General features: G+C 38.3%; 2 protein-coding genes across 8 annotated transcripts in view; both read left to right on the top strand.

Moving 5' to 3' along the window:
• Nucleotides 1–2,434, top strand: part of XRN1 (5'-3' exoribonuclease 1) — a 43,360-nt gene extending 40,926 nt beyond the window's left edge. For all 6 annotated transcript variants that reach the window (XR_010071771.1, XR_010071772.1, XR_010071775.1 and 3 more), the window contains one exon: nucleotides 2,341–2,434. The gene's annotated coding sequence lies outside the window, so the exon portion shown is untranslated. The remainder of the gene's footprint in view (nucleotides 1–2,340) is intronic.
• GK5 (glycerol kinase 5) lies at nucleotides 1–26,594 on the top strand. 2 transcript variants are annotated; one of them, XM_063339993.1, is made up of 16 exons: nucleotides 4–1,240; nucleotides 2,341–2,434; nucleotides 5,442–5,517; nucleotides 5,937–6,030; nucleotides 6,997–7,128; nucleotides 8,505–8,580; nucleotides 9,274–9,335; nucleotides 9,421–9,494; nucleotides 9,831–9,891; nucleotides 11,064–11,190; nucleotides 14,457–14,561; nucleotides 15,878–15,963; nucleotides 19,913–20,016; nucleotides 21,268–21,327; nucleotides 24,191–24,324; nucleotides 25,642–26,594. In XM_063339993.1, exons 1-16 carry the CDS (start codon nucleotides 1,103–1,105, stop codon nucleotides 25,776–25,778), a joined length of 1,560 nt encoding a protein of 519 aa, XP_063196063.1. In that variant the 5' UTR covers nucleotides 4–1,102; the 3' UTR covers nucleotides 25,779–26,594. The 2 variants fall into 2 exon arrangements, with proteins under 2 accessions (XP_063196064.1, XP_063196063.1); XM_063339994.1 differs by lacking the exon at nucleotides 25,642–26,594 and having other exon boundaries at nucleotides 1–1,240; nucleotides 21,209–21,327.

A 26,594-nucleotide genomic window follows, 5' to 3' on the forward strand; every position in this document is an offset into this window, starting at 1 on the left:
TGAGATTCTACTGATAGTAGTTTGGGGATGAGCATCCCGAAACTTACTGCTTAACTTAAGAGTGTTTCTGGTCATTCCTGTTTAAAAACCACCACCCCATCTAAGGGCGATATGGGGACAGGGCTGTCACTAACTCTGTTCCAACAGTAATTTTAATCGTGGCTCCCTCTCTGAAGGAGAATGATGGCACAAGAGAATTGCTGCAGATGAAGATTTCTTATAATTACCTGTAATTTGTTCACTGACACTCGCCACTTTTCAGTGTCAAATCCTGGACTTTCAACTAGGGGACAGTTTGATTACAGCTTTGATTTAATTCGTGTTATGTGTTCTTGTCCCTTGTACCTCCACTCAGACCTCTTTTCATCCCTGGGATTCAAGATATTCAGTATATTCAGCAGCCTCCATCAGCAGTGCTTTTGCTAGTCATGTGTAATATGTATGACAGTGAGTAAATACAGCGAATAGTGGGAGTAATGGGGATGTTGCGTTTGGGATCAAGTGCGAGAGTTTTGAAAGGATCTGATTCATTTGTTGCCTCAATATATGCTGCGTGAGGTTCTTAAGGCACATTTCCTGTGATATGCTGTCAGCAAACCACACTCGTTGTTGGTTGTTCCCAGACCCACGCGGCTCAAGACTCTTGTGCGGTACGGCTGGATGGAGAACGGGCTTTCGGTGGGATGGCGGCTCTGAGGCAGCACTGGCACTGTGACAAACATTCCAATTCTGTCTTGTAGAAACGCTTTAACGTTTTGGTGTTTAAAAGCCTTTTACGAGTATTCGCTAAAGTTATATAGAAACTGCACAGAGTAAATAAGTTTTGGTTCGGTGGTTTTGCCCTGAGGGCCCTCAGCAGGCGCCGTCGCTGCCGGGAAACCCGCCCCCCCCCTTTCTCCTCCGTGAGGCCGCAGGTGCCACCGGCCCCGCCAGGCCCAGGGGCCGCCCGCCCGTCGCCCTCTCCAGGCCGCGGCCTGTGGAGGCGGTGCCGAGGCCCGCCTCCGGCCGCCGCGCTCCCCGCGCCCATAGGCCGGCCGGGCGCCCACCCCGCGGCGGGGCGGTGGTTTTCTGGCGGGCGGCGGCCGCCCCGCCGCACTCCGCGATGCCGTGCGGGCAGCAGGAGAGCGGCGGTAGCGCGGCCCCCGGGCGGTACGTGGTGGGGGTGGACGTGGGCAGCACGGTGGTGAAGTGCCACGTCTACGACTGGGCGGCCGCGGTCAGAGGCTCCAGCTGTAGGAAGGTGAGTCCGCGGAGGGCGGCGGCCTCGCCGGGACCGGGCGGGCGAGGGGCAGCCTGAGGTGGCGTTCGCCTCAGGGCGCTGTCGAGCCGGGGCCGGGCGTGCCCGCGCTCCCCCGAGCGCCGGGCCGTTTCGACCCGCGGGTCCCGGAGCCGTGCGGGTCCCAGCGGGCGGCGGGTCGGGGCTCACCCGGGCTTTTCTCGGCGCCTGGGCACCCCCTGAGCCGTGGGGGGCGGCGGCTTCCCCAGGGCCCCCCGAGCGGCCGGGGTGAAAGGAGCCCCCCAGGCCGGCGGTGAGCCCCGCGGGGACACCGCCATTGTGCTCCCCACTCGCCTCTCGGCGTTTGCTGCCGCCCGGTGGGCCCTGTTACCTTGGCTTAAGTCGCTCCCTGACTAATCCCTCTCCGAAGAAAACGACTTTTGTTAGTTAGGGCGTAGCGGAGGCTTGAGTAGGGCTTGCATTTACACACGTCCCATTATGCGCTGTGTAAAAGAAAAAAAAAAGTGATAACTTTGGAACGTGAGTTTCAGGCTGCTTTTGGTTTCCATGGCTCTTGATTTTGGGATCAAGACAATCTCCAGAATTAACTTTTTTGTTGTTAGCTGTTGCAGTGAAAAGATTGCGGTGAGGGGAAGTGTAAGACACCTGGTGGGTTTTCAGAGGTGGAGGGGGATGTTCCCCTCAGTGGAGCTGACCCTTCACTGGGCACCCGGCTGGCAGATGCTCCCAGGTTTGCTGTGCTGTGCTGCCGGTGAGCTGCTCGGGGGCATCGGTGTCCGAGTTTAGCAGTGCAGCCAAAAGGCTCTCTGGGAAACCTGGGTTCCAGTTTGGAGCCTCAGAGGGGGTTTATGGGTTTCCCTGTTCCTTGGGGTTTGGGCTTCTTTATTCTCTCTGAACTGAGGAAGCCTTCTAGAGATCACACACCCGCTTTCAACCATGTTCTAAAAGTGACAAACACTGTTGTTTTGTCTGTTGCAGTACATTCAGAAAATTAAGAACAAAAAAAAAAAGGCAAACCCGAACTTATTTGCATAAACTTTCACAAGAATGCACGTTTCTGTGAGCTAGGAATCATAATGATGCTGTGCATCTTCCATTAACAGGTGGAATCGCTTTATCCTCGTCCTGGCTGGGTTGAATTAGATCCTGAAGTGCTGTGGAGTCAGTTTGTTGGTGTAATAAAAGAGGCTGTACAAGGTAATGGCTTATAAAGTTTGAAAAAGTAATAGATTATTCATCAAAATTAGTAAAGTTAGTTAATTAGGTAATAAGGTTATTTTTGTTTATTTAAAAAGAAGTATTGAAAATTCATAACAGGCACAGGTTTACAGCATACTTTAAGGCCTATTTGATCATTATGTAAATCCCTTTTTTTTGTGGGGCCAGCTGAGGATTGAAGTAGAACCAGAAGCAGCGTTCATACTTGATTTACATGTTGGTGACAGCTCCTTGTTGCTCCGGCTTTGTGTACATGTATCCTTCCCTAGTGTATGTCTTCCTTCCTCCAGATGCCTCTGTGTACAAACAGAGAGTAGGCTTGTTTCCTCCTCTGTTTCCCTGCTATTCTACTGCCGCTTTGTGTGTGCATGGATGTAAGTCTACGAGAGAATGAAGTTAGGATGCTGCATAGTTGCACTCGCTTGATTACAACACGACCTTCCCACTTTCCCCATTCAAACTACAAACAGTTCTTACCATATGATTTCTGTATTATAGTTTTTCTCTACTTGTACTTTAGCCTAAAATTTCCTGCTATTCCATGCACTAAAACACAACTCCCTTTTCTGCCAAACTTCTGATGGGTTTTTTTTCCCCCTTTTCTGGATGCTGCTCTAGCCACATGCTTACTCTCAGCAACACCCACAGCTTTCCCATTATACCAGCTCCAGATCCAGTATGGATCACTTTCTATGCCACACTGATGCCATGGACCTGCCAGCTGCACCCCAGGTCGCTTTCTTGCAGTGCCCCAGCCTCCTTGTCGTGTGTGTGCATCATACTCTTTCATTCAGCTCCTCCTGTTCAGCTCCTCTTGCAGTTTGGTCTCCAAGTGTTGCTCTGCCTCCGAGCCTGGCTCAAGGCAAAACTGCTCTTGTCCCTTCCTTTGGAAGGCAGCCCAGGGGACAGGGAAAGTAACCATTACCAGGTGTAAGCTGCAGATGATTATTTTGGTCTCTTGGTCTGTTTTCTCAGCAACCACAATTTTTCTGTCACAAGAATAGCGATGCCACCTCAACCCCTAAAGACTTTGCTAGTTTCCTCCACTCCCATTCTGTGGGGCAAATCAGGAAGCAAGATTTTTCAGCTAGTTTTAAAAGGGGAAGCTTTTTTTTGTGGCCAAGCTGTGTGTGCTGTCAGCAAGTCGTTTTTAAGCGCCTGTGTAACGTAAGTGAGCGTAAGCCCACACTGCTGTCACAAGCAGCAGTCCCACCCTCCTTTTTACAGGGTTGTTTCAAGTCCAGAGCAGTCTCCTGAGTCAAGTCCCTGTGCAGTTGTTTGTGCCAGCAGAGCTTCACGAATATTTGTGCCAGCGCAAGAGAGGGTGTGGTACCGGGGCAGGAATGACTTGCTGAAAGCAGAAAGAAGGCATAGGAGCACTTCAGTTTACAGGGCTTGTGGAGCTAAAACTTGTGAGTTTGTGCACGAGTGGATGAGCTGATGTAGTTCAGTACTACCTAAAGGTGGAACCTGCATCTGGCTGCATGGTCCCAGCCCTCCCTCTCCCTCTGGTACTGGTTCAAGCCTTCCAGGAGACAGCTTAGCTGAAAAATGTCTGTGTTTGTGTTCTACTTTTTTCTCTTTAATGGAAGTTAGCTCTACTCACATAGGGAGTAGAAAGCATGGCAGTTGACACAGGGAAAGTGGTGGGAGCACGCAGGTTGTGGAGATGGGGAGGAGTAACGCAACGCATGCCACTAATCTGTAGTGAGCTGCTGTAGTACTGGTCTGGCTTTGCCTTCAGCTTAGACCCAGCTGCTACTGAAAAAGAAATACTGCTGTTCTCAAGCCACTTGCTCTCAGGTCCTCCTCCCATACGCTCCTGCTCCCATCAGCACTTGTGCAGGCGGTTGGAGCAGGTAGCCTTGCGAAAGCACTGATTTAATTTTCAGGTGATTAAGGGCCTTGATACCACTGCCTGTATGAATGCAAAGACCAGTGCAAGGGAAGGTGCGGAAGCACGTGGAGAGGTCAGCAGAGCAAGACATGCCCTTTCTCTGTGAAACCCCTTCTGTAATTGTCACTCAGAGGCTGTCGGTCATAAAGTCTGCAGTATATGCTTACGCAAATGAGTGACTTTGCTCATGAAAGTTAATATAAGAACATGCATGAGCAGGACCTACTTAACCTGTGATTTGGTCAAGTAGTGGGATTGAGCGCCCTTCAGAGTAGCAGTACTTTGGACAAAATAATAGGCTGGCGTTTAAGTGGCATTTCTTAATGTATGTTTTTTTCACATAATTTTGCTTCTGGAAGCATGTGTGGCAGTATTTGGGAAGCTGAACAGAGCTGCTTTGAAAATAGCTGTGGATGTATTTAATTATTTACCGTTACATGTATTAAGACTGTAACAGTTATTTGAAGGTAAAGTTTAACAGCAAAATTGGTGCATACCCAAATTTACATCTTCATACTTCTGAATTTGAAGTATACTTTGTATTCAGCGATACATAGTTTAAGCAGATTTGGTCTTGTGAATTTTGAAAGATTGATTAAGGAATATAATTTTTAAGGTGAGACATATCATCAAAGTGATGTAAAAAATCATGGCATATTGACATTAATCTCTTTACTGCCTATAGAATCAATATAGTTTTGTTTCTTTGGGGAATTTCTTTCCATAATTTTATAAAGATGCTTTTTCTGTTTGTGCTTTCCTTCACATTCTTCCATGTGAAATGCACATTTTAATTGTTTATATAGGCATATGTAACCTGCCTGCCTGTCTCTGAGATTGTTGAAGTATCAACAGGCTTTTCAGAAGGTGTAAAGAGCCAGTGTGACACAAATGTTTTTGTAGAATACAGTTCTGTAACGTTTCACTGTTCTAGCCACTTAGTTGGCCAGTCTGTAGAGATTTATAGTCTCTTAAATTATTAATTTCCTAAGTATTCCATAGGTTTTATAGTTATATTGGAAAAGTTGTAATTTTTTTTGTTTCTTCTAATAAATGCTTTTTTTGGTATGGTTTGTTTTTGATTTTCAGCTGCGGGACTTCACATGAGGCAAATTGCTGGTCTTGGCATCTCAACACAGAGAGCAACTTTCATTACATGGCACAAGTATGTATATTGTGTGTAGTTTAAAATGAATTTGTATTCATAAACTGCATGGAAGAATGTAGAAATGTCAAGTCACCACCTGAAAGCAACAAATGTCAGTTACTCGTGTTCTCTTGTGTTTGCACAGCCACACCTTACAGCAGTTTAGAACAGTTTTAAGTGTACGTCCTTTTTGGTTTGTTCTTAATACTTTGGAAGAGATGAATACATACGTATTTTTTAATTCTGGTAAGAAGTCTCATACTCAAAATGTCTGCATGCCTGTTACTAATTCCTCAAATCCTCCAGAGGACATGCACTTGTTTTAGGAATTGACCTAGTGTTAAGTGTCCTGATTGGAAATGCTGAATGATGTTGGATTTTTGGGGCACTGTATGTCCTGTTGTTTTAAATGGCGATGTTCAAATACTGTTTTTCAGGAGGACAGGGAAACCTTTTCATAATTTCATAAGTTGGCAAGACTTAAGAAGTGCTGAACTTGTGAATTCCTGGAATAAGTCCCTTCTGCTGAAGGTAAAATTGTGCTAAGCTAGATACTGTATGGACATACTAGAACCATTTCATTTTTATGAAAAGTAAGGGCAATATATGCAATACTGCAAGTTTCCTGTTAACATGTTAATATGATGTGCTATGGCCTAAAAACATTTAACTGAGCAAGATTAGCATGGAAGATAGTACCAAAAAAAATGCAGTACTAATAGCCTAAAGGTAACTAATTATGGGGAAAGATATCTGTAGGTCTAGCACTCATTTTCTTACTCTTTAGTCTCTTTGTTGTGTTAAATATTGCCCGTTAACACTGCTAGAGCATAATTATTGGATAGGTAGTTCTTGGTTGGCAGTGGTTTGGGGTTTTTTTTTGTTGGTGTGTTTTGTTTTTTTAATGTGCTCTTTGCTCAGATTATCTATAGAAGGTACATTTTATGCTGCTCATGGCTTGTGCTTCATAACTTTAGAAAAGATTTGCTCTAAGTGGAAAAACTGAAGTTACTTTTCCTCTAAGTGGAAACTAACTAGCACGCTCACAGTAAGAAGTTGAATTCTTGGGTTTGTCACTGTGATCTTTTGTGAATGGAAACTTGATTAACGATTAAATTTTGGTTAATCTAGTAGAATGTGATTGAGCCTGTCTACTCTAGGAGAACTTTCATTGGAAATATGTTAACGCTGTCAACACATCGTGCATTGTGCTCACATAGGTGACCTGTGTTCATAATGCGGAGCAGTTCCTATCAGTCTACCAGCAGAAGTCAGGAAAACAGACTTGCTCAGTGCAGCTGCTCTTTGCTGTGGTATTTGTTGTGGGAAGACTATCTGTTGAAATCCTGTGTAAGGATTCTCTAACAGAATTTTAGCTTTCTGAATATAATCTCATGTCAGCAGCTTTCATCTCTGTTGTCATCCTTTAAAGATAATTGATTGGAAACCTTTAAAGGGAGAGATTAAAAATGAAGTAACTGTTTTCTTTTGAAACAGGTAATCCATGTTATTTTTACAGTGCTTCATTTCTTGACTGGGAATGATCGATATTTGGCACCAAGTTTTCTTACTTTTTCAACACAACAAACTTCTATGAAGTTGTCATGGGTTTTTAAAAACATCCATGAGGTAAGCTGGAAAGGGAAAATAATAGCTTTAAATCATAATAATGGCTAGTGACTTAGGTTGGTTGTAACTGCTTCAGTTTTGTCTTGCTTGTTCTTTTCCTCAGAAGAACCAAAATGAAAGACTTTTATCTGTGTTAATGTTCAAAGCGTGTCTACCTAAATATCTACTCATGTTTATACAACTTTTTCCTCTGATTCTGGAAATGTGTGGTAGTAAAAACTCTTCTTCATGCATGAGTAACATAATGAAATCACCTTATTTCACTTCGTATAATTACACAGTTAGTAATTGTACTTTGTTTTAAAGTTGTTTGCACTTTGGTTTTGCGTGACAGTTGTATTTCTTTTCAACCAGTGTTCTTATCTTTCCACTGCGCATTATTCCAGTGTTGACAGTTTCATAAATAAGATCATACTGAAAAACAAAACACTGTGGTTTATTTTGCGTTTTGTTGTAGTGTAAATTGGAAAATACACGTTAAAATAAGTTGTGCTGGAATAATTTAATGCACTAATGAGCACTGAGCTATTTTGTTGCTGTATTCTTTGCTCTAATCCTTACCATTTTCCTTCTTTCTTCCTATTGTATTTACAAACTGGAGTCATCTTATTTTCTATGACAATTTTCAAATGATTTTTGAGAAAATGGTTATCATCCATTTCTACCCTGTGTAAAGAAACCCCAAAATCTTTTGAGTTTTGTCTGGTATTTTCTGTCACAAAACTAACTATTGAGGTCAAGTATAATTCTTTACTGGCATGTCTTGGTTGCACCTATTGAAAATGTGAGGTGTGAATTTGGCGGATTATAGAATTCAAGGTTAATACAGCTGATGAGTTTTCAGTGCGAGGTGAATGTTCTCCCACGTTTTGTCAGCCACTGTCAAACCAAGAAGCTAAAAATTTCATGGCTCTTAATTACAGAGAATAACGTATTCAGTCATGTTTTGGGTGAATAGGTTTGTATGTCCTTTTTCTGAATTCTGTAGCTGTACACAGTATCAGTTCGTAGAAATTAGATGGAACCTGAATTTCCCATTTTAAAAGGGAATAAAATCCCAAAGAAAATAACATCTTGAACTCTTTACAGATGACATAAGCCAAAAAACAATGGCTCTGCCTTTTTTGTTCTCAAGCACATATTTTAAAAATACACTTATTTCTTCTGTTTCTGTTAATTTTTTATTTAAGTGCAGTATGCAGGACTTCATTTTCTTTATTCACCACTCTTAGAATTATGACTATAAAGTTTCCTGTCTTAAGGTTCTATCACTTATCACAAAGAAAATGAGAAAAGGATTCAGGTACTGTGTTCCTCTTTATTTTACCCAGCTGTAAATACTTTTTTTTTGTGTGTGTGTGTTTATTTGTTCCCAGGCTGAAGAAGCTGCCAGAAAAAATAACTGCTGCTTTGGAACAGTTGACACGTGGTTATTGTATAGATTGACTAAAGGTGAATGTTACAGTTCCTCTTAAATATTAATAAAACGTACCAGAATCGAAGTAATGATGTTCATGACTGTCATTGATATATCCTAGAATGCAGATACTTTTTTGACAATTTGTCCTTTTTTTTTTTTTTTGGTAATTGATGAGTGTGGTAATATATTTACTGTTTCAAAAAAAACCCACTTCTGAATTAATTATTCTTTGGGCCTACCTGGAGGGTTAGTCAGAAAGGGAAGTAATTATTCAATGTAATGAACCTTTTAAGCATTTAAAATTAAAAGAGGACTACCAAAACTAATTGGCCTTGACTGAAGAAAAATACCTGTGAAAGAAAGAACAAAGAATTGTTACAAATGTGGAAGAATTACAAGTTTCTGTCCAGAGGACTAATGCATACACAATTGGGTAGATGATGATAGAGAGTGATGCAGTCAGTGTGGTGTGGTATATGGTGTGAAAGGTACCTGCTCTCATCTAGCCGGTTTCATGGGGGTAAAATAAGGTAATTAACGTTTACACATTATAGGGAGTGGCAGGTGAAGTTTGTGTGTTCGTTGTATTATTATGACTTTGCTTATAGACATTCAGTTTATATTTCATGGGAGTCACTGAGATGTTTAAAGAAAAAAATGTTTAAAATTGTTCTTAAATATTCAGATATCTAAAATCTTACTTCGTTCTCTTTTTTTTATTATAGGTTCTGTGTATGCTACAGATTACTCAAATGCCAGTGCTACAGGCGTTTTTGAACCCTTTACCGTATGTGCTGTTCCGAAAAAATGTTGCTATTTATTGTGCTTCTGAGAGAGTTGCTGACACTTTTACTTTTCCCATATTATTTCAGAAATGTTGGAATCCCACTTTGTGTAATTTACTTTCCATTCCAATGTCTATTTATCCTCCAGTGAAAGACACAAGGTAACTATGAAGGCATATTTAAAAGAATATGATACTTGTTAAATCAGTTGCCTTTAGAAAAATATTTCATAATCTACACAGGCAAAGTAATATATAAATACACATTAAAAAAATATTTTGTTTTATATGCAGATGTATTTTTTTAACACTACATCCAAAACTTTATCTTTATTACCAGTATTTCTTAAAGCAATAGTTTTTAATGCATTCTTTAAAATAAATCAGTGGCATTACCTTTCATCTGTGATGCAGACGCAGGCCTTGTATGTTTAGATTTCATTTTAACAAAAAGGTCAATTTAGTGTTATGATGTTTCTCCATAATATTTGTTTCAAGCTTCAACTTTGGATCAGCTGACTCTGAAATATTTGGGGTACCTATTCCAATAATGGCGGTGGTGAGTGAAAATGTTTTCATACTTAAATCTGTGTATTTCTTTTCATTTCTGTATTCTTTTTATCTAGCTTGGATTTAATACTTGCTTGTTTAGTAAGTATTCTCCCTTCCTTCTCTACGACTTAACTACATTAGAATTGGTTGTTAAATTTTTATCCAAAAACTCGGTTTGCAACCTTAGGGGGAAAAGAGGAGAGAGGAACAGGAAGGGATTTCTAAAGGTTGAGGTCCAGTAAAGTTAGATGACAAAATGATTAAGCACTGAACGTAGAGCTCAACAGAGCTTGGTTCTGCTCTAAGCTCTGGTAACGTCTCTCTCTGGCTTTAAAATCAGTTTTTCTATATAAAGTTGTGCAATGGCTTCCATCCTGGCTTGACTTCAGTAAGACTCTACACAAATGTGAGAGTATTTGTTAACAGATCCACTTGTGGTAACTTCTATTTCTTTTTTCAGTAAACATAAATGGAGAATAACATGTTCTTGCCTCAGTAGTTAGGATTTGGATAAGAAAAACCCCATTGTTTTTGTAAAGTGATGACTTGCAGAAAAATCTGCTTGAATTGAGCTACATGGAAAAAATGTCATCTAGCTAACATGAATTTCTCCTACTATTTTTAAAGAATTTTAGGCTCAATTTATCTGTAAATTTACTGTTTGGCCAAGGCACAAGCATAAGTAAATGCATTTAAGAACCATCATCATTATTGAAAAAGTGAGCATGGAATAATTTGGTACGGGAGGGGCAGCAGAGAAAAAGGAAGGTGAGACATCAAAACTTCAACTTTGCGTTTGGGGGAAGAGGAATTCAAGCCAAGCTAGTCTGTTCTGCTTCCTGGGATTGCAAATGCCCCATTTATCCCTGTCAAATACCAAAACATAAAATATTTATTTTGTTTCCGTAACACATTTTCCAGTATTGCAAGCAATACTACAGACCTTCACATTATGTCCAAACCTGGTGTAATTTGATTCTAATGATAAATCAGACTGTTGGAATGGCCTGAAAATACTTCAGAAATTGTATGAGTCCTCTCTTAATGTTCAGTTCCTTTCTGAATGGTTATTTGTATTCAGAACTCTGAAGCGTTTGCAATATTTTGAAGTCCAGCAGCATTGTAGATTGGTAGCTGGTAGCTAACTCATCACGTTGTTTGTGTTGGTACCTACGGCAGGTAGCTGACCAGCAGTCAGCTATGTTTGGAGAGTGCTGCTTTCACCCAGGAGATGTTAAACTGACCATGGGAACAGGTGGTTTCTGGAACGTGAATACTGGAGAGCATCTCTTTGCATCAAGGAGAGGTAAGATAGTGAAATTTTGGTTTAGAGTATTTCACGTTACGTGACATCTGTTAATGATGAGGTACAAACAGGGATAAAACAGTGCTTTGCTTTTCCTTCTGTCTTCAGCTGTAGAAAAAACAGCTTGAAAGCATTTTCAGAACAGAAGACTGTAATTTTTTCATTACAAACGTAGATCTTGGTTATCCAGAAATATGCTTCTCAAGAAGAGAACTTAAGTAACATCACTAGTAATTATGTCTGCTACCTGCATCCCTCCTCTTTTTTTTTTTTTTTTAACCTGTTCTTTTTCCTAGCAGTATAATACAGTGCAGGAATGGAGAAAAAGGGAATTGGTCCTCTGGCTTCTCACATCAACATGTTGCAGTGGATTGCTGTTAATGCAGGATTAGCAATTATTAGTTTTCTTTTAAAATACTAGAAATGGGCTCCCCAATGTGTTTTTAGTTTTTAAAACTTTGTTGTTACGAACATTTGTGGTCTGTCAAGCTTGTTAATTTGCCATAGGTGGGTATTTGTCAAGAGAGCAACAGACAATACTGAAGTAAATTTGCCTGCAGAGTCTTTCTCTGTCTGTCATATTTTTAAAGAGTTACTAATTTCAGGAAGCCTGCAGTTTAAAATGGGAGGGGTGGGGCTGAGGAGGGAGGACAGCAGTGTGCTGAGGAGACTTTTACCAGCTGAAGTCTGGAAGGGCCTTGGCAAATACAGGAGATGTGTCAAAACTCGATAGCATGGACACTGAATTCCCTATGAATGCAAATGCTTTTTAGGCTAATTAATGATGTCATTATGATGATAATTTTACTTAAGAAATCAGACATATGTAGTCTGTGGAAATGTAATGGCAAAAACATGCTGTAAGATTTTTCCTTTTTTTTTTTTTTTTAAAGAAAATATATGGCTGGTTTGATCTGATAGGAGTTGAAATCTCTAAGGCAATGCTGTGAAACTTTTACTGCTTTAGGCTGTTATTTATATTAAAATTATTTTCCCCTATGTTCTTTGGCTGATGTGTGGTATGTTTAGTAGGACAATTTAGGTGTCTAGCTTTCTCAGTGCCCTGGGCATGAAGTGTAATGTGTTCAATCTTTAAAGCTGACATATGTATTTAAGACTGCAAGATGAATCCCTGCAGCATCCTTGTGCAAGCTGTTCATTAGCTGCTGTTCTAGTTTCTGATCTACATTTAGTTGCTATATGTGACAATTTCAAAAAAAAAAAAAAGTTCCTTTGAGATCAGCGCTTCTCACAGTTCAGTGGTGGAAACATGTTTTATAGATTTTAATTCTACCTCTCTGTCAGTCTAAGAGTTCATAAGAACTGTGTTCATGCCAAGTGTCATGTTGATCCGTTCCTTAGAGGTAGGTGATTTTACACTACTAGAGTTTCTAGTGTGAGCATCTTTAGGAAGGCCACCTGATGGACTTCTCTGTCCCTAATTAACTGTCCTTCTCTAGGACTTTTGGCTCAAGGAATTGTTTGGTCTTGCTGCTTTGCAGCTTCACCTTTAGTAGAAAATAAAGATCGTAAGGGAGACCTGCACCAAGGATCTGGAGATATGTATATCACCTTTTCCTTTCAGGAGTCAAATACAAACTTTAATCTAAATAGGTACTGCTAATTGCTTTCCCTTGTAAGCACCAGGGTGCCTCCAGCACTAACCAAGTTTCTGCAGTTGCACTAGTACTACCATGCCACTTTTTTGGACATGGGTAAGCAAACTGGAGATGATTGTGTGAGAGACACCGATTATATCAGCAAAGTCACCTTGAGAAACTAGAGAGACTCTCTAGATCCTTCTGGTGCTTTTCTGGTCCTATAGTTATTGGGACTCTTTTACCTTTGTTGTGTTACCCATGATCTCCAAGTCCTGGCCAGTGTCCCGTAAGATCTGGGTACTTTTTTTCACTTCCACAGTTACAGTACTTGGGTTGGGCGAAGTTTTTATTGCAGTGGCCACTGAACGCTTAGGTTCTTATCGAGTGACCTCAAAAACCATTTTTCAAGCTGCAGTGCTAGAGAACTTCTACTGTTCAGCTAGATAACAAAGTCTTTTTGCTTTGGCATTAAAAGCAGTATTCTGCAGGACTTTTGTGTTATGTCCTTGCTAATACCGATATCAAACAAGAAGGTCTTTGTGTTCACATTGTCAGTTTTAAGTCGTATGTCTCTCTTTTCTTTGTTAAGATTTCAACGTATTGGGGGGGTGGAGGGGGGAGCAAAGGGGAGAGCAAATCATCAGGTTTAGCCTCATTATTAGCTGTTTATTTCTAATGTAATAGTATGTTCAAGCAGACAGCTCTTTGAGAGATGCTGTACAAATAAACCAACAGTGTTTGCTCTGTGTATTTCTGCCCTGCTTCTGAGAGATAAGTAAAAAAAATTTCAGAGTCATTGAATTTTTTTTTTTTTTGAGTCACTGCAAAGCCGAAACTATTTGGTGGAAATCATAACTTCCTGCAAATCCCATCATGTAAACCGTAGAAGTGCTAATCTTTCGTAGTTAGAGACAAAGTATGTCACCAAATATATTTTAATGAGTTTGGATATTTCTTTTGTTGTTTGTACTAGGCAAACATACAGGTAAAACGCTGTAGTTAACTGGTAGTAGCCTTTGTTGGGGACAAGGATGGGCAAATTGTGAAACTTGGTTACTTTTTTCGCCTTTTATGTGAAGAAGCATTGCATATTGAAAAAGCAATAAAAAAGTATATCACTTTCATCCTCTTCTGTAAATATGATCTGTGTTCTAAGTTTGTGTTGCCTTTTTTTTGGTGAATGCCTGGTTTAGTGTTTGTGCTTTCCATCTGAAATCCAGGCCTTCATGTTTTATGTTTTGGGGAAGTAAATTCTGACTTTTTAAAACCATTGGTGAAAAATAGATTGAAAACAAATAGGTAAATGTTGATAAATTTTTAAGTGTATACAATATCTTATCATTTAAAAAAAAGTGCAGATAGCTCTTCTCTTTAGCTTAGAGGGGTTTGGTTTTTTTTGTAATTTGATAGTGAATTTTTTTTTTAGGTTAACTTTGGTTTAACAAACTGTTGTTAGAGTTTCTTGTAATTCCATTACTAAATTTTTAATCAATGTTTAACCTCTATCAGTGATGGTTTTTTAGCTTTAATTCTGCAAAGGAATTGAATAAAAACTACCTTTTTTTTTTTTTGGTTGGGTTTATTGTGGGGGGTGCTTGTATATGTTTTTCTGGAAACAATTAATTTACCTAGGTATTTTGTTTTGTTTCATGGAAAATAATTTAGGTCTGTATCCACTGATTGGTTGGAAGATTGGGGAAGAAGTTGTTTATTTAACTGAAGGCTGTATGTCAGACATTGGCACTGCCATAAGATGGGCTCAGGATATAAGTAAGTAGCTCTTTAATTTTATAGGGGGTTAAATATGTTACTACTCAAGAAGCTAGTTTATGGGGTTTCAGTTATGTTATTTGGCTTGGTTTTATTACCTGTAGTTGAAGAAAGTAGCCCACATGTTTTGGACAGTGGAAGATGCACAGTCTCATTACTAGGTTCTCTGCTAAGCATGTTTACTGCAGGGAGTTTGATGTGCACGATCGTCTCATCAGGATCTGCTTCTCACACCCTCCTACCTATGTTGGCTTTTATTTTCCTGAAACATTTTACTCCTTGCTTGCTTTCTCTTGAGCATGACAAACATTCTGATGCTTTCTTTTGTTTTTTGTTTTTTAACCTGGTATCCAGACTTGAATAGAAACGTTGTAAAGGAGACCTGTCTAAAGTTAGATGTGTGCTGTTTTCAGGGTATTTGGACTTGAATTTTCAGTTGAGGAGAAGCACGGAGTACCGATTAAATCTAGGTAGCATGATTGTAAAGGCAGTGTTCCACAAACAGTCGTTGTAATGCTTTTGAGAGATCTCTAGCTGCACATCTCAGAATTAATAACAGGCTTGAGTTATATGAAAATAATGTGAAGAACTTTATTATTAAATGTAAAGGTGTTGTGTATGTTGTTTCACATAGAAGTACTGTGCCTTTTGGCCATGACTATTATGTAATGAAAAGACTTGTGTTCCAGGTTAATAAAAGACTAAGAAAAATACTATCTCTTTAATAGTTGATGTTCAAAACCACTGATTGTTTATAGGATGACATTTCTGAGTATTCTAATAAACTATTTACTTGGTTTACTTAGAAATTTAGTACACTGGAGTGCAAAAAAGGAATTTAGTGTCTCAAACTTTGGGTTACCTGGGAAACGTTTTCCTGAAATGTAGCTCACCAGAGAATTCCACAACTCTGTAGTAATTTGGTGCTTGTGCTGATAGTAACATCTTTGGGAGGAAAAACATTTTTTATGTTTTGCAAATCTAGGTTTTTATCATACTTAGGGTGCCGTTGTTAGCTCCATTCCCATTTATGTCTATTTGGAAAGCAAATGACCTCTTACAGGATTTGAAGATTAAAAGACTATAATATAAAAGGATCCTCTCTTATCTGTTAAATCCTATTCATTTGAATAGATTTTATTTTTTTTAATGTGACTGATTGACATGAAATACAGGAGAAGTAAACATTTCCCCTGGAATACTTATTCTGAGAACATTACAAAAGGAAATAGTCTAACTCTAGATTTTTGTCTCTTAGTAATATATGAAGACATTGAAGTAAATAATAAAAGCATATGACTTATGCATCTTTACAGATCTTTTCACCAATGTAGATGAAACAGAAAAAATGGCACGGAGTATTGTTGATTCTCAAGGCGTTTGTTTTGTTCCAGGTTTTCAGGTAAAATTATTGTTATTAATGTAACTGAGAATATATTTTTAATAACAAAGTTAAAATTTTAAATTTTACGTGTTTAAATATAGTAATGTTCATCTTATCACAGTATATATTCTGTACTACTCAGGTTCTTATTCTCTGTCCCTCACCACAACGTATGAAGATCACCGTCATATAAGAATGCTTAAATGCTACACTCCCCCCATGAGAAAACCCCTACAAAATAGGAAAATTACTTCCATTTTGCAGATGGAGACACCTGGGGGACAGATGAACTAAATGGCTTGCCCGCAGCATCTCAGGCAGTGCCTACAGAGGCAAAAACTTATCCCGTAGCTTTTCTGCCACATGCTTAGCACTGTTCTAAAATAATTCATTTTATTCTGCCTCTTTTCAAGATGTAGGTTGCAATTCATCAGAATACTTAACCGTACTTAAATGTGAGCAAGATTGCAAGTCCTGGTGTTATGAAAAGCAAAGACAGTAATATTTAGACACTTCTTTCTAATTCAGATTAAAATCTGGATATCATTTTTCCCTTTAAAATAGGGTTTGTACCTTGTTGCTGAGCACAGTGTGTATAGTAAGGAGTTCCTGGCATTTGTTCTCCACTTTAGTCCCCTCCATTTCCCAGTAGATTGCTTTTACCTTCCTCTCTATTTGAGGAACTTCCTGCAATTACTTGATCCCCTCTGGGACAGAAGCTCTGTGTTCTTTCTACTTGCTTTCTGTTTTACACTAGAGACTTGTGTATCCTCACGTCTGTCCTTTCCACCTCTGATTCATGATCCCTCTTGAGTTTCATTACAGATGTGAGTTACTGTCCCTGTGCAGAGGCAGCAACAAGGGTGATAGTGATACTGCAGTTCAGTCTAGCATATTAGTCTGGATTGGAATTTATGAGAATTCCAGTTAATGCATCAAGTTAAATGACAAACTGTGATAGCTGGGGAGCTGACATACTGCCTATTCAGCTACAAAGCAGTTGCTTCCAGTATGGGTTTGACAGTTGGTAATAATAGTTTATAATTTGTCACGTCAAAATATGACAGAGCTGCAAGTCAGAGCTCTTAGTCAAACCTTCATACAGAATGATTTGCTCATGTAGCCATTGCTAGCTTAGGGACTGTGCAGAGCCCCAAAACTTTTTCATCTAGTTATGCCACCTTCCTAAGAAATATGAGATAATCTGACTAAAGCACGCTTTCAGTAGCATGTCAGTTGTCAATATGAAAATATCCATGTCTCCACAAAACTTTGGTTTTTTTCTTCAGTATTGCTGTCCAGGAGAAACTCTGTGGTGTAGCCCAGGTCTCCAAGTTGTCATTTGGAATATTAGCATTATGAACTGTATTGGATGGATGGACCAGGCAAGATGAAGGGAAAACTGTTGCTGTGCTATGGGTGTTGAATGTCTGCCATCAGCTGGTTCTTTGAGATGTATAGACGTATGTTTGAACCTGTCAAGTGTTCAAAAGTTATTGTGTTACCCAAACACAGAAAAGCCATTAAAATGAAATCATATTCTTTCTTTTTTTTTTCTTTTTCTCAAAAATCACCACCTTCTTTTTCTCTTAGAAGTCTTAGATAGCAATTTGTTAGTTTGAGTGCATACATTTTAGGGCTACTCGGAATGTTTTTGACAGCTCATCTCTGTGTTGGTCCAAAAGTGTGTTTTATTTTAATCTTCATTGGTCTACTGTACTTGGTTTGATCATTCCCAGGACTAGTGTTTTTTCTAAAGAAATTTAACATTTTTAACCTTACCTGTGTGTAAGGCCTGTATGTTAATGGAACAAGGCAAAGAAAAATTTCATTTCTTCTGCAAGTAGCCCATCTACCTTCTCTCAAACAGCTGACCTAATAATTATTTTTAGGGGTATAAAGCTTGATTATGCTCAGATGCTTCCATTTAGCATTTACTTTGAGTAACTGTGCTGTCAATAAGCAAATGTTGAGCCATGCCAAATTTCAATATTTGCAGACAGGAATCCTGAGGTATATAAATGTTAGTCTAAATCTTTTTTGAACCTTCAATTCTATTAATATTCAAGTTCTAGAGATGTTGGTAAAACCTTTTTTTGGTTGGTTTTTGTTTTGCTTTGTGGGTTTGTCTCCCCCTTGCTTTCTTGACACTGTCTCCAGAAAGAACCCCAGTGAGCTTCTTAGTAAACACTGATTCATTCTCTTTTTCCCTAATTCTAATAACTCGCAGCCCAGATTTAAAAGCTGTACTTAGAAAACTGAATGGATTTCTCTTTAACTGTGACATCTATTTACCACTAATAGTATTCACAAATATGAATTTCTTTTTACCTTTTAAAAGCCTTGCTTGTTTCGGTGAAAGGTGCTTAGCTAGTAGACTCACAGTAACAGAATCTGTATCAATTTATAAAGTGAACGGATTAAATGCTATGAAAAGGGACGTGAACAGAGTTGAACAGTTCTGGGACTGTAACGTGTCTGCTTAGCTTCACTGGCTAGATGGTAACACAAATTGATTGTATGGTAGTGTTTCTCAGACCTCACAAGGATAGTGGTTAGGGAGGGTTCTTATGAAGCCCATACGTTGACTTCCTACATGGAGTAAAATGTTTCTCTGCCCGTCTATATTGAGGCAATAAGAACAAGTTTCTTTCTTACTGGATTCTACTGCTGTGATGAAAGGCACTGAGAGGAGCGTTGTGAAAGTACAGTTGAAATTGAGCGAATATGTGCATTAGTCATTTTTCCCCTTACTCATTCTGCTAGAAACATGGGTTTCCAGGCTTAATTTGCTGTGGTTAGTAGTAACAGCAGAAACTTAGGACTCTTCATTGGGGGTGTGTGTGTATATATGCACTGCTACTTTTTTCTTTTTTGTAACGATTCTTTCAAGATGCTCACCCTTAATGTGGAATATGAGTCTATGCTTTTTATTTTATTATCTTGTATATGAAGATCTGTGAACTTGGAAGCCTGCATCTTTATTATGCTACTGGACTGGACAAGTTCCATTCTTAGAATGGAAAGGGAACCTGTATATGGAAAAAAAAGAAATTTTTTTTTTTTTTTTTTTTTACTGTAATGCAGAAGCATCTTCTATTTAGGAACTTTTGCAAAATGGCAGTTTTCCTTTTGGCTGTATGTACCTATCCATGTGTATTTTTTTTTTAACATGTTAGCATTTTCTTAATTTACTTTATAAATATGTGTGTATATTTTATAAGCATGAAATTCAAACTACTGGTAAGTGTTGTCATAATTGACATTTGGCACAGTACAACTGGAAAGGATTGTTTCAATTTAAAAATGACTGTCTACACTGAAAATAAGATTTAATGTTGTTACAAACCAGGTATGGACCAGCAAACTAATATTTTGTGAAAAAGCTCACAAAATATTGTGAGAGAGGGGTGGAGAGGAGATTCATCATTTAATCCTCTGGTTCTCCTGCAAAAAAAAAATAAATAGACAACTTGGTGACCATTAGAATTTCAGTTGGACTCTGTTTATCAGTGTCATTGGAAACAGGCTGTAGTATAAACTAATAAAAAGTATTACCATCTTTTTCAGTGTGTTACTTTTTTAAAAGTCAATTCATCTTTTTTTCACCAGTTCAAGAGTGTTTAAAAAAAAAAGTGTGTTTGTGAAACCTTGCTAGAGAACAGCCTGTCCTAGATACTTAAAGTGTATATGTATTTTAAAGAGAAGTCATAAAGATTAGTGCTATTTAGTATTTCAGATTTGGAAGAAGTAACTTAAACTTTTTTCCTGTTGACAGAAGCTATTTAAACTGTTCACTGAGTTAGCTAAAATAACACTATCTACATCTTACATATTGTTTTCAATTTTCTTCTTTCACTATGCTGCCTGTAATTGTCGTAAGTTAATTTTTTCCTTACTATTTGACTCCTTTCTCAAAAGCATACAAATACAATTCACTGAACTCATGGTGAAATCTTTTCTGCAGATTTCTGTGAATGACCCGTATTTATGTGCCTCTTTCATGGGCCTCAAACCTTCCACTACCAGAAACCATCTTGTACGAGCCATTTTGGAATCTGTAGCTTTCAGGTACTGCTTACTTAATTATCTTGCTTCTATTTACTTATGTTTGCTTTTATTTTGACTAGCAGTGTTAAATGCATACATGGACTTCTGCAGTTTGTGAAATATACTGTTACCATCACTGTTACATTGAAAAGGAGTTTTATTTGCATTCTTCTTTAACACCTTACAAATAAACTTGTGTATATTTATTAGTTGAGAGTTTTTGTTATTAAGTAACCATATATGGATTCTTAAATTACATTGTTTTCTGCGTGTTCTAAAAATGTTTTCTGTTTAAACTTTGTCCTCACTCTCCTTACAGTGTTTTGTCAGAAGATATACCCCACTCCAGCTGTGTTTAAAGTATCCCTGAAGCTGGAAGTTTTCTATTGGCTCTTTAGCTAAAGTTTTTTAATTTTTGGTGTTTTATAAAACCTAGTAATAGGCACTTTAAACATCTTTAAAGGTGTGAAGGGATAACAACTTCCAGATCTAATTGTCAAGGTTGGAGATACTACTGCTAGTCACTATATCACATCAGTAGCTGTCTATGGAACAGGTTGGTTCTGCCTTGCAAACCTGCCCAGCCTGCCTTGAACTCAAGATGAATATGGTTTGAGCCTGGCTCACACTGCACTGTGGCCAGTTAGGGAACTCTGGTACGATTCCTTCCATCTAGTCAACAGCTCTGCTTTGGGCACACGTTAGATGCAGTAATTCCTGAACTGAAGCATGGGTCTCTTGAAAACAGAGATGTTGAGAATCTCATCTCATTCAAATACCTAACTAGAAAAGGGCAGAGATCTTTTGTGTTTAGATTTTCTCCCATTAAATGAAATGGTTTCAGAACAAGTCAAGTGTACAGCCTTCAGAGGTTGTCTTTAAAGAACAGATGGATAAACTCAGATTTACCCTCTGTCAGCCTGCTTTCCTTGCTCTAAACCCCTTGTTACATTGATAATCGCATCTTGTCTGTAGAAACCTATCATCAGTTTCAGGTGGGAATAAATGTGCTTCCTATAGTGACTTGCTATAGAATGCGCCGTGACTTAGCCATACTTGTGCCTTTGTAGTGATGTATAACAAAGACCAGTTTCTGGTTTGTGATTTTTTTTTTTAAATTTATTTATGCATTTTGGAGACTTGTTAGCTATTGCAGCAGTTCTGACACAACTGAGGCATTTTTTGCCTTGTATTTTATTTTCTGACTATGTAGATACTGGAAACGCTTTATGGAATATATAATGCTTAATTCAACTAAATATTTTTTTAAAGAAACAAACAGCTTTATGATATCATTGTGAAGACGGTACGCCTTCCTCTTCAAACTATTCGGTAAGTTCCATGTAACTCTTAAATTTGATACATGGGAGTTTGATTTAAATAGGTGTGAACTTTATGTGTTTGATCTTACTGTAAAAATTCTGCTGCTAAGAAATGGATGACTACCAAGTCAAATGTTAATGTAACTTTAAAAGTGGCAGTAGAGACTAGCCAGTTATTTTATTACTATATATATATAGCCAGTTATTATATATTAATAACTAGTCAGTTATTAAACCATTGGCATTGGTGATTGTCAGTAGGTAAGTAATGAATTGCTCTAATTATAATTTTTTTTTTAAAAAAGCAAATTCATGTTTTCAGGTAGCACTAGAGCGTATATAGCAATGCTTTCTACAGAGGTCATTCTATGCTTTGTTATCGTTCTTTGACACTGAATTTTTTTTGCAGACTGAATATTTTTTTAAGACGTCAGTTAAAACTGGATCTATTTGTGAGGGAAAGAGGAAGAATATATTTATAATCCAATTGTTAAGACATTGGTTTTGCTTCAGTCTCTGAAGAAGCAAATCAAATTTGCGAGTTAACTGCGATCCCTAGAATATGCTTTTCACAACGTCTTGGAAAAATATATCTGAATTATGAGTTGCTGGAAAACTTAGGCTGTACGTTTCAGTAGGTACTCCATTTGGACCACCTCAAGCCCTGTCATGCTGAGAAAGCTCTCCAGAATTTCTCCTTCTGGCAGCCAGGGGTCACAGCGATACCACAGTCAAGAGGAGAGAGGAGAGCATTCCTGTCCCTCTTGTGGCTTTTTTCTTGATACCAGTGTGAAGGAAGAAGTAGACTGTCAGGCATGTAGACAGTTGAGAAATCAGACTTTTGAGTAGTGGAAGAAAAGTGAAAGTACAAAGTAGGAGAAGGTAAAAGTGTCTGTCTTCCATCACGTACTGCTAAAGAGTAGGCAAAGGTGGAGGAACAAGACAGGCTTGGGTGTTTAATGAAGAGGAAAAGATGAAAAGTATTGAATTTTTTTATTCTTTATGAAGCTTTTTTACATAGAAAATTACATCCAAAATTTCATGAAATTTCAGTCAAACTGAAAAATGGAAAGTGTGGAAGTACTGCCTGGGGAACACTAGAATTCTGATCCCATTTACACTGTAATGTCGACTTTAAATTGTGTGATCATGTTCTGTTTTATTAATATAAAATTACTGTTTCATATAGTGACTATAATAGTTAACTACGATTAGTAGCAAGTCAGCTTGTGGATTAAGCATGAGAAGATAATGAGATACGCTTAATGGGTTTTTCAGTAGGGTTGTAAGCTGTGCTCCCATCCTTTTGTCTGCACATCTTTAGTATCTCTCCATTACCTTTGATTTTTTTTTATTGTTGTTTTTATCGCATAAATATTTTCATTCCCTTTTTAGCTATTGTCCTGTATCCCTCCTTTCTTCCTTGTCTCTGGTTCCTACAAAGTCATTGTTTTCATTAGTCCTCTACATTCCTGTTATTTCTCTTCGCTTGTCTCAACAACATCAAGGAAAGCACAGAGCAGGAACCCTCAGTTTTTGTCCTCGTGTCCTGTGTTGTAGCAGTCTGCAGCAGCCTTTACAAGGGTGATCCTGGTGGTCCCTGGAGTCCTGGAATGTCACCTTCTTGCTTGTTCTGTGAAATAGCACGTCCCCAGTCAAATGGCATGTAGGAGCTTTGAGCTAGAAGATGTACTGTACGGATTGAATGTTCAAAGTATCTAGCAGCAAAATTTAGCTAAATTTAAAACTTGAGTATTTGGAAATTTTCTTTCTTTTTTTCCCCTTGTAACTGAATCAAATGGTTGTCTTAATTTTTGCAGGAGTAGTAAAATGCATGTCACTGGCATCAAGAAAGTGACTTTGTCAGTTAAAGGTGTTGATGCTGTAGTGTAGAGGTGGTAACCCTGCTTAACTGTATGTACAAACAAGCAAAGCCCTGTAACATCACCAGTCAGGCAGTGTCTCCTGATACTACTTTCAGAAACAGACAAAACATTTATGCGAAAGTTTTCTGAGGCATCACGTGGTATAGAATATTTCAGCTGGAGTATCTGAATTGAAGATTTCTAAGCAACAATGAAGTTTTCTTATCCAACACCTTCTGTAGTAATAAGCAGTAGATGTCTTTACTGAACGACATTTGATAGAGTGACAGCTCCATACCTGGCTGGTATTGGAGTCCAACAGCATAACAAACCAATCTATGACAACTCAAAGATTGCTTTTTATTACAGTTATTTTTTTGTTTGCAAGAGTGATTACTTTGCACCACTAGTAATCACTCTCAGATAATTAAAGATCGGCATTGGTAAGTTCTAGTTTTCTCCATGCAATTAGGAAAATAGATAGATGGAAAGCTCATTCTCATCTTCCTCACAAAAAGAAGCAACTGTGAAGGCATTTTAACTAACTAGTACAAAGATTAGGTAGTGTTGTGGCTTGGGTAATGAAAAAAGTACTTTTCCAGATCTGAGAAGACTTTAAAGGGTTTGTTTAATGTAATGGCTTTGAATATTATCATATTGTGGTGATAACTATGTGAAGGTTCCGTTATAAACACTAACATTTCAACCAGGGTGATGTATAGTTTTAGAAGACAGAGCTTTCAAAGCTTCTGATAATGTGTCCGTCCGGTGTCTGTCTACCATTGCTCCCCTAGTTTATACACATTCTTTTTTTTTTTTTTTTTTGTGTCTAGGCACCTTGTTCTGGCCTCTAAATTTGCCCATAAAATGAAAATGCATTTGTGCATGAGCAACAGCAAGATTTTTGCATAGGTGTGAAACCCCAGTAGTTGTTTTCTGAAATTTTGTGATAAGCATTTGAACTAAATGCATTTTTTCTTTCAACTTTTTCTTCCCTTCTCCCTATAGAGCTGATGGAGGTGTCAGTAATAATAGTTTTGTCATGCAGATGACTTCAGATTTAATCAATAAGAAAATAGAAAAACCTGCAAATGCAGACATGTCTAGTCTTGGTGCAGCTTTTCTAGCAGGCCTTGCTTCAGGTATGTATACATTTAAAAGGGTTTTGGTTTTCCCTTCATAATGCATGTTTGTAAATAAGGAAAAAAATCAGAAAAAAAGTGCATAACTTCAAATAATTGTAAAAACTCCCCAAACGTTAGCCATTTTTGTGGGAATCCAAGGTAAGTAGTGTTTATGTTTCTCTGTATAGTGCTTTGTACCCACGTACTTGTATTTGATGGTCCAAAGAAACAAATAACGTCATGCATCAACCAAATCAAGGACCTTATTTGTATTTCTGACATCATGTCCCAACTTGCTGAGCAATTGTATGCTTTTTTTAATTTTACATAAATGAATAGCTATAGCGAGTTTAATGTGAAAAGTATCTGCATGTATGTTTGTAAGATTCATTTACACTTAGGAGCGTACCATACACCAGTACATTTCTCCTACTGGAGAAGGAAGAGGTGAACCCAGTCTTGCTGCATCCCTCCTTCTTGCCCCAGACGCTGCATCCCTTCCCACATGCATGCTGCCCGGAGCGTGGTGCTCGGTGGGGATGGAGCACGTGACAAGGAAGCAGCTGTGTCATTCCTACCGAAGCTGTGTCCTGTCATCTGTGAACTGAGTCTTTATTCTTTAAGGTTTTCGCAGAAATAAATGCAATGGAAGTACAAAATAAATTACAGCGAAAAAAAAAATCCAGCTCTACTCACACAGAATTGTTGTGTATAATTAACCAGACTTAAAACTACAAACTGTCAAGGGTTTCGCATAATACACACCTACAAAATGTATTTCCGATAATTAAATTGCTTTGATACATAAACACAACTGGAAGATAAAAACTATAGGCTCAGGTAAGATTTATTCAGCAATTAAAACTGTAAGAAAGCTGCAACCCTTGACAGACAAGAATGATTCAATAACATAAATTAATCTGAATATGTAATTCCAGCTGTTTTCTGCCATTTATGCAATTTTTAAGACAGTAGGAAAGCAACTAGAGCGAAGTCTTTGTTTCTGTGGCCCTTCTTCTTTGAGAGGGACCTGGCAGCTGAAAGCACGGTGTGGATGAAACCAAAGGGAACTTCAGCGCACCAGAGCTGTTCCTTGGACACCATCCCAGTTAAGCAGATGTGCTGTTGTCAGGATTCCAAACAAGTGGATGCTATTGGAAAGGAGTTTCACAATGTTAAAAATATGCTTCCCTCTGAGAAAGTTGTTGGTTGAGTAAAGAAAAGCTGTCGTGATTTCTTACTGTGTTTCTTCTGTGGATCTCTTGGAAATAAATTAAAACAACTCAAAAATAACATATTTGCAGTTGAGCTTGAGAATGAACTTTCTGTTTATAGGATTTTGGACTGACAAAGAGCAACTAAAGAAACTAAGGCGAATAGAAGCAGTTTTTGAGCCCCAGAAGGACTCGGAGGAATACAAACCTGCTATGGGTATCTGGCTACAAGCAATGAAGCGCTCCCTGCACTGGTAGAAATTGGCATTTTAATTATAGAAGAATTAAATTTTTTTTAATGCTTATTTATAAAACCCTGACATTAAAAGGACAGTAAAGACCATAACTGAAATTTATTACCCTCCTGCTGCTAGGTTACTTACCATACCATAATGAACCTTCATATCATCCCTATGACAGCTGTGGGCCAGCTGCAGCATTTGTGTCCCTTCAGTGACCTCCCTTGGGTGGCCCAGCTGCTTGAATCCTACAGCGTACTAGAGATGGGGAGTTTTTTCCTATGATGGGTTTTCTACTGAGGAACTTACCTCCTTTCTGATCTTTAAAATCTTTGGTATGTTAATAAAAGGCACATATAATTCCCTAGGCATTTCTAAGAAACGTAAAATGATTGTTGGGGGGTGAGTTGTGATGAACTTAATTGCGTACAAAGAGATGTTCTTATCAGTAGCCTGTTACCCACCTTTTGGTTGACTTTCTAAGGAAGCATTTAACCCAGGTCTCTGATGACATTTTTGTGCAGTAAATTAAGATGAAATGCAAAAGCAAATAAGCTTTCACTACTCCATTTTAAAAAAATAAAATTCCAGGATTTTTGTACCTGATGGTTCAAAGCTAGCTTGTAGCTGAAATTGTTTAAATTTTATAAAGACCAAAAATTTTATTATGTGGCATGGCTAATACAAATACATTAACAGTAGTTACAGGTATGCTATCTAACTTGTAAAAATCTGTAACATTAGTATTTTCAAGCCCATTGTTAAATCTTATTGTTGTTAGTTAAAAGGGGGTCAAAAGTCTATTTTTGAAGCAATGAATTACTTTTATATTTTT

This window comes from Chroicocephalus ridibundus, chromosome 6 (genome assembly GCF_963924245.1).
Source record: "Chroicocephalus ridibundus chromosome 6, bChrRid1.1, whole genome shotgun sequence".
Classification (NCBI taxonomy): Eukaryota; Metazoa; Chordata; class Aves; order Charadriiformes; family Laridae; genus Chroicocephalus; species Chroicocephalus ridibundus.